Genomic DNA, 15,328 nt, shown 5'->3' with positions numbered 1-15,328 from the left:
TGAACCAGATTCCACAATTGCCATCTAAAACCTCGGGAAGTGAACAAAAGGTCGTTCTAGACCAAAATCAATATTCCGAAGCTAACCTAGCTGTCAGAATTTTCATCTGAGCACGACTTCCAAGAAGGTTGACCAAAGTCAACTTTTCAAGTCATTACACATACAACAATCATCATTCATACCAAATTTATACATTTTCATACTCATTTAATACACATTTCATACAAAACGATTATTCATTCAAACTATATACATTTCTCGTCTCAAATAATTAAGTACTGTCACCCAACTTTATACAGAAATAACAAAACTAATATAAACTCAACAATTTCACATTTAATACCAATTTAAAACACTTGTAATACACTTCGTCAAGAATTCCAATTTTTTTTTTACATATTTCTTAACACACTTTTCATACATAATTCATTCGACTTATACTATCAAATTCATTATCAAATAAAATAAATTTTCATAAATTCGTCAACATTATAATTAAATTATTTTTTCAGAATAATTAGCACACTTTCATACAAATTTCATTTAATTTATTCTATCAAATTTATTCATAAAATCACATTACATTTATAATTTCACAAAACAATAACCGTATACAAAATAAACAAATAAACAAAAAAAAAACACTAAATTTTTTACATTTCACAACAGTAAACATAATATGATATCAACAGTTAACAAAACATGACTCCACCTTCAATTAATCGACAGTTTGATCATTTTTGTTTCATTTCACTATCATTCTAAAACAAACGTTAAACAATAATAAATACTAACCCGAAGGATCCAATCTTTCACCATTTTTTATTAAAACTGATACGTAGTTGTCCATCACAACAAAATCAAGAATTTTCAAAGATGAAAAAAACTTCAATTACTCGAATGTGGGATTTTTTTTTGTTAAAAATTGAAGAGAGAAACGTTGAATTTTTTTTGTTGCAAATTGAAGAGAGAGAAACGTTGAAAAAAGAAGAAGATAAAATCTGAATTTTTATTTGATTTTAACTTATTTGAGTGAATTAAGGATACTAAATAATCTTAATTAGTTTAAATCCCTTAATTCGTGATATTTATTAATTATCTACAAAAGAATGATGTGATCTGATTCTTTTATTTATCTTAACTGATTTTGAGTGAATTAAGGATAAAAAATATTGTTAATTTGTTTGAATCCCTTATTTCATGCTAATCATTAATTATCTACAATAAATTCAAATTAAATTACAGGCCACACTTTCAGTTTTGTACTTTATTATCTATAATTCAGTTTTTTTTTTTTTGTAAATTTTCGTTTTTATTTTTTAAAAAACTTTTTTCGAATTAATAAAAACATTTTTTTTATTTGTGAATTTGTTATAACCTGAAATTTTTAATGCTATAGCTTGAAAATCTATATCTACTGCTATAGCCTGAAAATAGTACTATAATATATGTCATATATGAAATTTACACTTACTCGAATATGTTTTGTCTGCAATCTCAATAACCTTTTAAGTTCGTATACACATTAATTTGATTAAGTATACACATAGTGATGATTTGTGGAGATTTGTTGATTGGTTATGTAGTGTCAATATTTTTTTTAGGAGCAGAACCTTATTTATTCCCGAAGAAACCTGCCAATTTACAATTTTAAATATATAACTATTTATCGTATCAATCTAATATTTAAAAAAATGTGTATATGTTGTTGAATTTTATATACACGTTTTGTATACATTTGTTGACTGTAGTTGAAATTTGTATACATACAATGTATAAAACAAAGTATTGGTCCTTTGACATTTGTTGTTTTTGAATTTTGCATGCACATGTTGTTGAAGACAATAAAATTCGCTTCAAGAAAATAATAATCAAGAACGAAAAATATCGTAACATTCGTATTTATTTAATTTCAAATTATGAGCGTTACAATCTCTATGAATCATCTGATTCATCTTTTAGAATATAAATTCAAGGGATCTTGAGCTTGAATTTGAACTTGTACTTTGGATTCAAGGGCTTTTGTGCTTGTTTTTGAATTTTGATGAACTTGAACTTGACTTGTACTTTGGATTCAAGGGTTTTTGGGCTTATTCTTGAATTTTGATGAACTTGAGCTTGACTTGTACTTTGGATTCAAGGGTTTTTTGGGCTTGTTCTTAAATCTTGATCTTGACTTGTACTTGAATTCAAAAGCTTTGAGCTTGTTCTTGAATCTTGTGATCTTGATCTTGATTTGTGGATTTGATGAACTTGATAAACTTGATCTTGACTTGTACTTCAATTCAAGGACCTTTGAGTTTGATCTTGACTTATACTTGAATTCACGGGTTTTTGCGCTTGTTCTTGAATCTTGTGGTCTTGATCTTGATTTGTGGATTTGATGAACTTGATATGGACTTGAACTTGATCTTGACTTGTACTTGAATTCAAGGGCCTTTGAACTTGTTCTTGAGTACGGTGGTTTTGAGCTTGTTCTTAGGGCTTGATCTTGGTCTTTGCGCTTGTTCTTAATCTTGTGATCTTGATCTTGATCTTATATTGTGGATTTGATGAACTTGGAATGGTCTTGAACTTGATAAACTTGATCTTGACTTGTACTTGAATTCAAGGGCCTTTGAGCTTGTTCGTGAGTTTGGTGGTTTTGAGTTTGTTCTTGAATCTGGAGTCTGGTGGTTTTGAGATTGCTCTTAGGGCTCTATCTTGACTTGTACTTGAATTCAAGTGTTTTTGAGCTTGCTCTTATAGTTCGATCTTGACTTGTACTTGAATTCAAGGGCTCAAGTCTTGATCTTGAATTCTTGAATTTGTAGAGAAATCTGGTCGTTTGATCCACGAGATCTCTCTGGCTTCTTATTAGAATTTTGATGTTTTTTCTGAATTATAAGTACCCCTATTTATAGTTGTGGAATAGATGAGTTGTGACAAGAACAAACTTCTCTCCGGCGAATCAACTTTAAGTGACATGACATATTAGACTGTAGCGAAGTGGGCTTGGTATTCTGTAGCCTAAATTAATGATTTTAAACTTTAATTAAATCCATATTTATCAAATTTAAAAAATTAACTCAATTATATCAATTCATAATATTTATTTGGACTAATATATCTCTAATTTAATATAATTCAAATCATTTTTTAAATTTATACATTTGCTGATTAAATTTAAGATTGTAAACATATTAAATTTTTAGATTGGTATAAAAAATATCTTTTTGTCATTTGAATATGATGTGTACTCCTTGGTAGGGAGTCACATTTGTTAGGGAGCGCTTTATCTCCAATGTGGGACTTCCCGACGAGAATTCGGATTTAGTCGGACTCCAATAAAGATACCGGACACCGGTGAGAAACCAAAAAAAAGAAGAGAGAATATGATGTGTACGTTATTTGTATAAAAAATCAGCTTGTTACACACAACATATTCAGCTTCACCATATTATTATGTACACTATCATATGTATCCAAATCAAAAGGTGTATAAAATACATGTATGCAAATCTAACAACAATTAAACTAACAACAAACTGTATGCAATAAATTTGCATATATATACAATATATGTATATAACCTTTAGATTGCAATCAACTTTCTTTGTCACTTTACTTTAATTTTTTATTTGAGAAGATTTTTCATGTTTTGAACATAAAGTTTTGAATGAGAAAACTTCAAAATTGAAATCATTAGCACAATTTTTGAAAATTCTTTTTGAAGAACTTTCTTCCTTATCAACTTTGGAATAGAACTCACCAAAATCGTTTAAAGAAAATGTCAAATCGTGTATCCTTAATTGTAGAAAATGACAGAATTTTTTGAAACAATTTGAAAAAAAATCATATGGTTAATCAAGATATGATGTCTTTTATTACTCTATGGGTTGTTGTTTGTTACTTTTATTAAATGACATTTTTGTGCCGATTTTTCCTAATTAGTAGAATAATAAAAGCCAATTTTTTTTCTCTTGGTTGGTACACTATGCCAATTTTTTTATAATCTCTTATTCACTTGAAGTTGAACATGTGATACTTTTTCATATATTCAGAGGGGCAAAGTTAAAATTTCGAGTTTATGCTTTTTGATTTTTTTTTAAAAGTATGATTTATTAAATTTTAGATAAATTGTTTATACTTTAAGTGAAATTCTGAATATAAATATATGATTTGATTCAAAACTATTATTTTCTGCCAAACTCATATGTGAAGAAACTCTAGCTTGACCTCATTCATATAAACACCTAACTATCTTTTCATGATAATTTTTATTTATAATAATGTATGGCAACATTTTACCTTAAATAAATATTGTTAAGCAAATTTGTCATCCTATATTTAGGGCATTAATATTCTCTTGACAGACTTGTGCTATATTGTAAACTAAAAAAAAATGGGTGTAAAATATTTTAATTAACATTACAATCTTTTATATTTACTTTGAGAATTTTCTTGTAGTACGAGAAGGGTGTGAAAATAATTATATTTGTATGTTTATTGAATTAACAGACTTGTACTATGTGTTGTATTTTGCTTGAGTGAATAATAGAAAAGGAGATCAATCAATTATTTCCTATTAAATGTCCAATATTAAGGGATCCTAATTTCTTATTTATAACTAAGAATTATTATTTTAAAAAAGCAAAGAATAAATATATATCAAAATATTTTTAATTTTGTGGTGTTCAACATATCATGTGGAAGTTAAATTTAAAAACTGACAAAAAAAAGAGAAACATTCTTTAATATTTCGAAACAAACTAAAAAAAGACAAATAAATAAAAGATATAGTATCATTTTTTTGTTAAAACAAACTTATAATAAATTTAGTAATACTAAAAGATTGGGCCTTCAAATTTGGGGGCCCGAGGTGGATGCCATTAAGTCGTCCCTGGTACTATTGTGAATGGTCATTATGAATTTAGGGGAGATTTCGCAAACAACCACTAAAAATATCTTAATTAGACTCCATAGTTATATATAATTTGCTATTTACGATTCATGGTCATGTTAGAGGGAGGAGAGAGGCGAGCGAGAGAGGGCAGAGAGTAGAGAGAGGTGAATTGTATTTGTATATCTGTCGAATTATTTATGTATATCTGTCAGATAATTGTATATATGTAACTGATATACATATGTATTTGTGTATATGATGAGCGATATTGGGAGAGAGAGGAGAGAGACGAGCGAGAAAGGGCAAATAGTGGCGAGAAGCGAATTGTATTTGTATGTCTATCATATAATTGTATAATTTATATTTGTATAATTTGTATTTTGTATATGTATAAGAGAGGAAGAGATGAAGAGGCACACATAATTATAGCTAAAAAAAGGTTGCGAGTGGTAATTAATTCAAACTATAACTATGTTAGCTAATTAACTATTATATATTTGCTTATCCGCGTAATTTCTCCGATCAAACAAACTTCTATGAATTTTAAGAATCTTTGAAAATTATATTTTGAGACCTTACACATTTATTGGTTAGAGACTTGTTAATACCAAAGATATCCGGATATTCAAAGATTTTAATTAATATATACTGAAACATAACAAATCGTGTAAATTGGACGCAAAGTTTTTATTGACATTAACTATGTACAATCTGTTTAAGATTTATTGAAGGAGAAAATTTAGCAATTTATGTGGTACTACTTACATTTACGGCCCTTAACTATATCCATGTGGGGGTGGGGCAAATGTAGAAAATGGTTTCTTTTGAGTAGGATTGGTGGTGGTGGTGATGGTAGGGCACATAATAAGCGAGGGTAGGGAGTAGATAAATAGGGTGGGGCAAGGAAAATTTAATAGATCGAAAAAGTAATGGGAGAGACGATTAAATATGACATGGCACAATTATTGTTTACTGAAGATGGCCTTAGATAGAAGGTTTTAAAGGATACAAATTTGAGTAAAAGGTTTGTAGGTGCGAGTGCATTGTTTTGTTGTTCGTCCATACTAGAAATCGTAGTACTGTTACTTTTGTAGTTTCTTGTCTTTTGATTTCTGTTAGTATCTACGGTTTCCTGTATTTCCATTATTTCTTTTTATGGATTGTTTATCTTGAGGTGAGTTTGAAAGCAATCTCTCTACCTTTGAAGTAGACGTAAAGTCTACGTATAGTACTCTACGCTATTAAGGCCCCACTTTGTGGTAGTACTATACTCCACTGAGTATGTTATTGTTGAAGGGCGGAGCATGTCGAGTTGAGCAAAATTGGATTGACTCGTCTTTTCATGTTTGAACACAGTTGGAGTTGGTTCAATCGTTCAATTTCCATAGTTGAAATTAGGGTTGTGCATCGATCGATTCGATTCGATCTGATTTTATGTATTATTGGTTCGATTTATCATTTTTTGATTTGTGAACATGCTAAACTGATAACTAAACCAATAGGATATTAATCATCGATTTTTGTTCTTTAATGATTCGATTTTTGATTTAACAAATAAGAAAATGTTATACACACAATGTTCATAAAATAGAAATAGTAGCAAGATAGAAGTGCAACATAAATTTCTACATTAATCACTTTTGTTTAAGATAAATGTTTGAATTTCTTATAAACACTCATGCAATAAATTGTGGAAACAACATTAATTGTCTTTCTTTGTCACACTCAAATCTAAAATTGAGAATATAGAAAGTAATACTAGTTTGTGTCGAGAAGAGAGAAGGTGTCACAATAGAGAACCAAAGAAGCTAGTTTGAAGTAATACTAAAATTTAGAAAATAGGATTGGTAAAATATGAAAATCACTATTCGTATATAATTTGGAGTAGAATCATAGTTTTAATAGAATTTTATTGGGTTATCAAAAATTAAATTGATAAAACCTAATATTTTTTTTGTTACGAAGTCTAACTCAATAATTCAATATCAATAAATCAATAGTATATTTTTCGATTCAATTAAACTGATTTTGCATACCTTAGTTGAAATCAAAATCTGCTCATTCTATCAAATTGTTGTCAAGCTTTTTAACTTTCAAAAATGAAAAATACAAACTCTGATATTATGTTGTTATTGTTTATGCAATGCATTTTCGATATTACTAACTTTTTCACCAAAACCCTTCTTTGCAATGTTATAATTTGAAACAAGAACAAAGAAATTAGTATACATAATATATGTTTTTATCTAATCTTGTATGGTTACTCCAAATAATATCCGTATTAAATTATCCTTATTATATTTGAATCCACGTAATGTACATCTAGCATTAGTTATGTTGCAATTACAAATATTTTTTGTCTATCCCATGCTAAACATAATAAAATATGTCATTCTAATTTTTCTATTTAGAAATATCAAATAATCAAAAAGAAAAACAATCAATTTGAAAACTGATAGTTCATCCAATTAAAGAGATATAGTCATATAGATATCAAAACAGTTCTTTTAAAAATTCATACTGCGAAGTGAATATAAAGAGGAAAAATGAAAAATAACATAAACATGGTGGGATAGGGGTTAGCGGTGGGCGGAGTAGGATAATTTATTTTAAAAATACTAAACAGGACAGAATAGGACAAGTCAAAATTGTAACAAGTCAAGCTTATCCTGCCACACTGCCACCCTATTTTTATCCCTAGTTTTGAGACCATTATTTAAGTTCTGTCCCCATTAGTAGGATTGTACATAGGTGTTGGTCCATTTTTTTCATGATTTGTTTTTAGTTTTATTTAGTTTTACGCATAAAATCTTCATATTTACACACAAAAAATCTAAAAAAAAGTCATTTCAAACTTAATTTATAAATAGTTATAAAGAATCGTTGTTCTAGATATTTTTTGGATCCAAACAGATAGAATCCTAGTTAGGTCACTAAAGAGAATATTTGAGAATTGGGACTAAGTTCAGGCTACAACTAGAAATCAATATAACAACTTTTTGGGTTGTTTAAAACACTTCACTATGAAAATAGCCTCCTTTATGTGACATCATGCTCTACACCAACAACAACCTAACCACTTATATATATTAAAAAATAAAATGAAACGAATGTTATCGATATGAGTTGTGGTGCAGTAGCAAGATTGTTTTATTCTTAATAAAAATTTTGAGTTCGAATTTTGGATATAAAGAAAATTATGTTGAAAGCATTACCATCAAAATGGGCCTTGTAATGTGTGATTCAATTAATTTAATCGAGTTTCAATACATACATCGAATACCAGGTGAGAAATAAAAAAATAAATGACAAAGATATTTTCTAAACTAGTTTGTTTTCTCATTATACCGTCCATGTACAAAAACGTTAACTTAGATCATCATCATGTTCTTAACTTATTGTCATTATTTGGAACAATAGGTGACCCAACTCAACAATGACCAACTATTATTGATTCAAATTGATGAAAATTCATAATGAAAATTTGTTCAAATTAGATTTCTCAATTATTGGGAGTAGAGCCGTAGAAGGTAGAATTTAGGTACGTCAAATATATTTTTCCTTTTGCTCAAAACAAAGGTAGTTTGGTTTTCAAACAAAGTTATTCTACGAATATTTTGGTTTTCAAACTATACATTGGAATAAAAGAGGCCCGACTTGGTACTAACCAATCAGGCCATGAGAATAAGAGGATCTTTTCGAACAAAATCAAGACAAAGAAAAGAGTACTTCATATTTTTCTTAATATTATTCTCGGCTCGATCTTCTGATCCCTTCCTTTATTTACGATAAAGAGATATAGAAAATTGATGATAAAAATTAATTATGCATATATGTATAATATAGACAAAAGAAAAGAGAGAAAGAAAGATTATTTTCCTTTTATCTTATGTACTATATCTCATGTAATAACTATTTGAGATCGTCGTTTTGACTTTTGAGATTATAATCTTTCGATTAATTTTTCTCATTTAGAAGGTGAAATAAGATGGGGCAAATTACAGAAATCACATACTTTTAAGGCAAAATTACAATTTATCCCTTAAAAGTTTATAATTACAGAAATCCCTCAAACGGATACAATAATATAAGCGCTGATACATTAATCTGATGCGCGAGATACATTAATCGTTAAGTAAGATACATTACATTTTATACATGATACACTAATCTGATGTACATTTTATACATGATACACTAATCTGATGCGCGAGATACACTACTCTGATGCGCGAGATACACTAATCTGATGCACGAAAATGAGGGATTTTGGAGATTTGTAAAACTTATAAGGGATAATGGTGATAAGTAAACTAAAATGTGGGATTTCTATAATTTTTCCATAAGGTACTATCAAGTTGGATGAGATAATGTGAAATTTTCAGAATTAAGTTTATGAATAAAAAATATTATATAAACTTAATCTTAAAACTTAATTCTAAACTATCCCACCTTACCGGGCTATCACCCTATGTCAGCAGCCTTTCCCTCTCTTCTACGGAAGTAATCTTTTTCTGAAAGGAATAAACATAGAAATATTATTGATATTTCCGGATCCCTTGTTTGATTTCTTTTGGATAGATGATTTATGTACAAAAAGACAAACTAAGTAGTCAATGTAGATGACAAATAAAAGTTCTAGAAATAAATTAAACCAAGCAAGCATAATTTTGAAATGACAATTCTTAGTCACTTAATTAATAATTGAGTATCACAATATTCTTCAAAGCACTAAATTGAAATCCACACATTCTCATCATAGCTAGCAAATCCATTTATGTAATTTTTGTTTACAAAAGCAAACTTTATTAAAAGATAAAAACATAATGATTAATAATTATGGTAAATTTAGCCTAGCTCTCGCAAGTTTAAGAACTTGTTGAAAATGATGGGCCGTATCGGGTGGATGGGCCTCAATTACAGGCCTCTCCGGCAACACCCATTGCCCATCGCTCGTTCTCACCATGCCTTTATTCTCATCTTGCCACCAAAACGGTGGCACGCCATACTCCTCCTTCAAGAAACTCGAATCCTTATTCACAAGGGCAACATCCCTACCCGTGGCAGAGCGAAAAGCGCGTACCTTCCCATGGTACCCATCAACAAGATGTAAATGGGCCTCAAGGTTATGTGCACAGCCCAAATCACTATTGGGCTTTAGAAAAGGAGAACGATGATGATCTAAGGCTAGCTCCGTCCCTACATGAGCATAACTCCAAGCAAATGAAAATTTCTCTTCCAATTGCTTTTGGAATAGAAATTTCTCATTTGTAATAATTCCAGGCACTGTTGGCACTTTGTCATGCACATTTATAACTCTTAAAACTTTAATTCCAAGCTCTTCACATCTTTCTTTAAATTTAAGATTTCCAACCCTAGGTCCAGCAAATGAAAAAACACTAATAGGAATAATTTTTGTAATAGACTTACCATTATGTAAAATATTCAATTTCATCTCAGCTATGTCATAAGCACTTAACAAAGCCAATGCTGCACCAAGACTATGTCCTGTAATAGTAATACTTAGCTCTTCACCTTGGTATTTTTCGATTAATCGATTAATCTCCGCTAAAATTTGTTCACGGGCTGAAAATGAAGCATAGTGACAATTATTTTCTTTTTTAGTATACATATCGAAGAACCCTGTCTCAATCTTGATGTTAGGATCATCGCGAAAATGAGCAGGATGTAAAATGTCTTGTAGGTCATGGATCCATTCTAGGTAAGTCACCGTGCCACGCCATGCAACCACTATGTCACGTCTCCCTAGACGTTTTATTTCTTCAGGATCTGTGGCTACGGCTACATACCCCATCCAGTTCGCGTGTTGGCTCCATACATTGCTCATTTTCGATTTTTGGAAGAAATTTGGTAAGTTGATATTTGAAGTTGCATATAAGTATCTTTTCATTTCATACCCTTTTTTCAACATGTTGATCTTGTCAAAGAAGTGTGATGGTTGATACTTGCAAGTACCACAATATTTTGAATGAGGATCATAGTCAAATGAGTCATAACAAGATTGAGCAAATTCACCATAACGAATGATTTCTTTTCTTAGATGAGAATCCATAGGATCAAGTAAACCTTTCCAATTGTTACATCCTTGAATTTCTCTCCACATCTCATGAAGGGGTTTTTTCTCTTCTTGATCATTTTGTTGGAGTTCAATATTGTTGTCCTCTAAATTTGAAAGACATGAAGATATTTTCAAAGATAGGTTTGGTGAAAGTCTTTTGTTTGGGAAAGAGAGGTTTTTGGCTTTGAATGTGTTCCATAATGGAAAAACTTCTAGGGAAGTATGGTTTCTTTTGTGTTTGGGATTGGTGAGAGATGATTGAAAGGAAGCCATGATGAATATTGATTAGAATCTTTCTTTCTTGTGTTTGATTTGTTGTTATCATATGGGGCAAGTGATAAGCTTGGTGGTATAGGAGATAAATTAAGTACAAGATGCTTTAATTTCTTTTTGAGTGTGATGGTTTGAAAAAGAAGCTCTCTTCGAAAATACGGGGAGAGACTTGTTTTTAGTTTTATGTCCATTAAATCTTCATTTTTACATATAAAAGATCTGAAAAAAAATATTTTTTAGACTATTTCGCCGAAAATGTGTGGTTATCTTTTTTTTATTTTTTTATGTATAAGTCAAATACTATGGGTAGTGCGCCGTTGATTTTGTGAAACATTTTAATCAATTAAACATGATTTTAAAAAAATGTAAAATATACCCTTTATTTCTCAATATGTCCTTGTCTAGTAGTGCCACATCTAGGGAGAACATGCTAAAGAGGAAAGAAAATAGAGACGTTCAACAACCAACAATAATGTATGATAGTCATGTAACAATAAATTAGGTCGATATCTTCATTAGATTGTAGAAAACTATACTTGGATTTTACAATCAAAGGGGAAGAGTTTTGTGGAAATGGAGAAATGAAAACGTGTGGAAATGGAGAAATGAAAATACAACTGTCTAGTGTATTGACAACAAAAGAGATTGTAAGAATCATAATTAGAGGTGTCAAAATTGACCTACTTAACTCGTCCATAATTTTAAGGGTTAAACTCAAGATAATTTGAATTAGGTACAATTTCAATCCATTCAAGTCCTAACCCATTTTAAGAGAATCCTGATCAATTGAGTTCAATTTAATCTCTAATTTCAATCTGTTTCAAGACTATCTATTTGCATTGATGTAATGTATGTTCCTATATTAAAGGTATAAATTATTATCAATTTTATATCATTTAGGAGTTATCTATCTATTTGTAACTTTTTTTAAAAAAATTTCTTTAGTTGAAATTTAAGTTGTGGTTATAAAATTTAAGGCCTCATTTGTTTTCATTAAGATTAAGACCTCTGAATCTGAATATACGTCTGAACATTAAGATTTGCATTAAGAGTTAGGTGTCTAGATCTGAATACACATCTGAATATTAAGATGTTGTCTCCAAATCTGAACACTGAATGATTATTGTTTGTTTTCAATATCTGAATATGCATATGAAATCAAACATTATATTAATAAAAAATTCATTTCAACAAAAAAAATTACTTTTTGATTAAAAAAATATCATAATCATCAAGCATAACATAAAAAAAAACACGAATAAAAAGTATTTTATAGGCACAATATAATATCAAAAAGTTCAATAAGTATTACAAATACTAGTTAAAAAATAATAAATAAGGTATCACATTATCGGCGCCTAACATATATTTAACTTAATCCAATTCTCTAACTTGTGAACCTCTAATGTCATTCATGCTTTTTTGTAGTGGACACTTTCACAAAATATACTAACACATGTACTGTATAATGACTCTTCCCATCCAAGTCCATCTATTTTTTTCCATATATTTTTCAAATGTAGGTGCACTATTATTTTAATCAATAACTCTAGAGCAATAATCATCTTCTCATCAATTTCCTATTCAGACGAATAAGTTTTTTTTCTTCTCCAAAACTTTTTTTTCCAGCTGAAAGTGAAGATTGGGATGAAGAATTATTAATAGCTCCATTATTTTTGTCACCACCTTGTTCAACAACAATAATATATGTTATCTCACAAACGGATTTGATGATCAAAGAGTTTCAATAAAATTATTTGTCCAAGACAAAATTCTAATAAGAGACCTCAAATATGTATACATAGTTATTAAATTTAATTATGAATAGTATTTTTTTTCACTCAAAAACCTTGATGAACATGAATACACTAAAAATATTATAGCAACAAGTGTTCTTGACGAACATTAGTACACCCTAAGAAAATTATTGATATAAAAAGAATACATGTAAAGACTATGAAAACTTACCAGTTCAAGAAGCAAAAATTGGTGTTTGATTGATAAAAGAGAGGAAGAAAGTTTGTAGTTGTGAGAGGAAAAGTCACACAAAGACAGAAAGAGGTGATACTGTCACGACCCGATTTCTCGAGTCATGATGGAACCTACTATACCTACCAGTAGGTAAGCCAACTCGTAACCCAAAACATCAAGTAATGAGCGTAAGGGCAGAAACAGGCGAAAACAATAATCTAAACAAGGACAACAAGGCGAAAGCAAGCCAAAATAAATATATACAGAAATCCCTACCAAAACCTGGAAGTCACTAGTACAGAGCTATCTAATAAATAGTACAAGTCCTAAAAGTGGACCATAATAAAGCGTGTCTCAAAAGCAACAAAACTAACTAAAAAAAAATAAAGGAGACAAGACAAACTCAAAACGCCAAGTGCTCACCCTCGTCTCCGAATAACAGTTGCAAAAGAAGGTCGAAGCTAATCACCGCTGGTAACTGGTACTGGGACCTGCATCACAAAATAAATGCAATGTGTAGCATGAGTACCAAAACAAAAGGGTACTCAGTAGGCATCAAAGGTTGACTGAGCATAAGGGGTAAAAACAATAAAAAAAGATAGAATCTAGACACAGAGAGGTCAAAACGGATATGAAAAGAAAGCACACAAGCATACCAGAAATAAACTAAGTACAACTAAACTAAACCTAACTGGACCCCCATAAGCCCAGAAGGTACACTCGTGCGCAAGTTTAAATAAAACCTGAACGAACCCCTATAAGCCCGACATGTACACATAATAGCTAAGTCTATTGAGAAAGAAGAAAATCGGGCTTCCAGTCCAAAGTAACCAAGATAATCCATCAGACTCTACCTAGCCAGCAGTGCACTCCCGGCCCAGCTAGAAAGAGTGACCTTAGGGGGCACCCAACCAAACAGTCCACTCCCAACCCAGCTAGAAAGAGAGACCCGTGGGTGAGGTAGATATCGCGAGTCGTCCTACCATGCAGTCAACTCCCAGCCCAGCTAGAAAGAGCGACCCGGGGACACCCAACCAACAACACACTCCCAGCCCAGCTAGAAAGAGAGGCTCGAGGGTGATCGCTGAAATCACCGAGTCTACCCAGCCAGTGATACACTCCCAGCCCAGCTAGAAAAAACGACCCCGGGGGTGATGGTATCTCCAATAGGATCCAATCCAACAACAACCACCGTGGAACGCCGTCCACTCTAACAAATCAAAGAAAACGCTCCAAGCCTATACTATCTCAATCTCATGCCTCTAGTGATGCACCGAACCTTTGAGAATGCGTCGGAACCACAAAATTAGAGGGAGAAGATAAGAAGTGCAGCAAGCAGGGATAACACCTAATCTAAGCCTTAAACGATCAAACTCAAGTCTACTACTCCAGTCTACAAGGAGCTAAATCATCTGAACGACGTCGATAGAAAGTCAAGGCTATCCAGCCCACACGGGTCATAAGTCTAATGCAATGTTAGCCTAACCTAGACTAAGGACATCATGCTTACGGTTAAGGATGAACAAAGCATACAACACATAACATATATTAATATTTAGCACATAAACATGCAACTCTACTAAACCGGTTAACATGGTACTACACCCGAAATATGACCAATCGATCCTAACATAAGGTATCTAATCAAAGTAAAGTAGGAAACTAGTACCCACCCCCAATTCACTCCAATCGACATAATTTTACACAGTTAAGCTCAATCTAATTGAAAGGAAGTCGTAGCCTACCTTAAGGCCGATCGTGCACGCTTCAAATCACTTTGCAAGAGATTTTCCTTCCCGAACGACTTTTGAACGCTGTAACTCACTCAAAAATAGAATCAAAACATTAGTACGGTCGTTTAGACACCAAAATCACAATAAATGGAGACGGGTAAATTTTGAAGTCAAAACGAGAATCGTGAGACCCGCACTAAACTGTTCAAATTTGACTTCGTCAAGAGAACCAAAAAAGTACCCCGAACTTGTGTTCCAAAATGAAAGACAATTCGAGGCTCAAAACGCAACAAAACCCAACATGCAAGAAAACCACACTTCAATCAACTTAAAAGAAAACATGCAGCAGTCTAAACTCGAAATTTACAAGAATTGAATGGTGCCCAT

General features: G+C 31.2%; 2 protein-coding genes across 2 annotated transcripts in view; one reads left to right on the top strand and one right to left on the bottom strand.

Moving 5' to 3' along the window:
- Positions 1-15,328, top strand: part of LOC125843977 (uncharacterized) — a 621,631-nt gene that overhangs the window by 449,141 nt on the left and 157,162 nt on the right. The gene's annotated exons all lie outside the window — the stretch shown is intronic.
- Positions 9,718-11,268, bottom strand: LOC125843968 (phospholipase A1-Igamma3, chloroplastic). Its single transcript, XM_049523175.1, has one exon. The coding sequence runs from the start codon at positions 11,235-11,237 to the stop codon at positions 9,723-9,725; it is 1,515 nt and encodes a 504-aa protein (XP_049379132.1). The 5' UTR covers positions 11,238-11,268; the 3' UTR covers positions 9,718-9,722.

Source organism: Solanum stenotomum, chromosome 11 (genome assembly GCF_019186545.1).
Source record: "Solanum stenotomum isolate F172 chromosome 11, ASM1918654v1, whole genome shotgun sequence".
In the NCBI taxonomy this organism is placed as follows: domain Eukaryota; kingdom Viridiplantae; phylum Streptophyta; class Magnoliopsida; order Solanales; family Solanaceae; genus Solanum; species Solanum stenotomum.
Note: the sequence above shows the minus strand (reverse complement) of the source record. Positions and strands in the feature narration are given on the sequence as shown.

Coding starts and splice junctions, on each gene's coding strand:
- LOC125843968 (XM_049523175.1), bottom strand. CDS start 11,237: ATGGCTTCCTTTCAATCATCTCTCACCAATCCCAAACACAAAAGAAAC.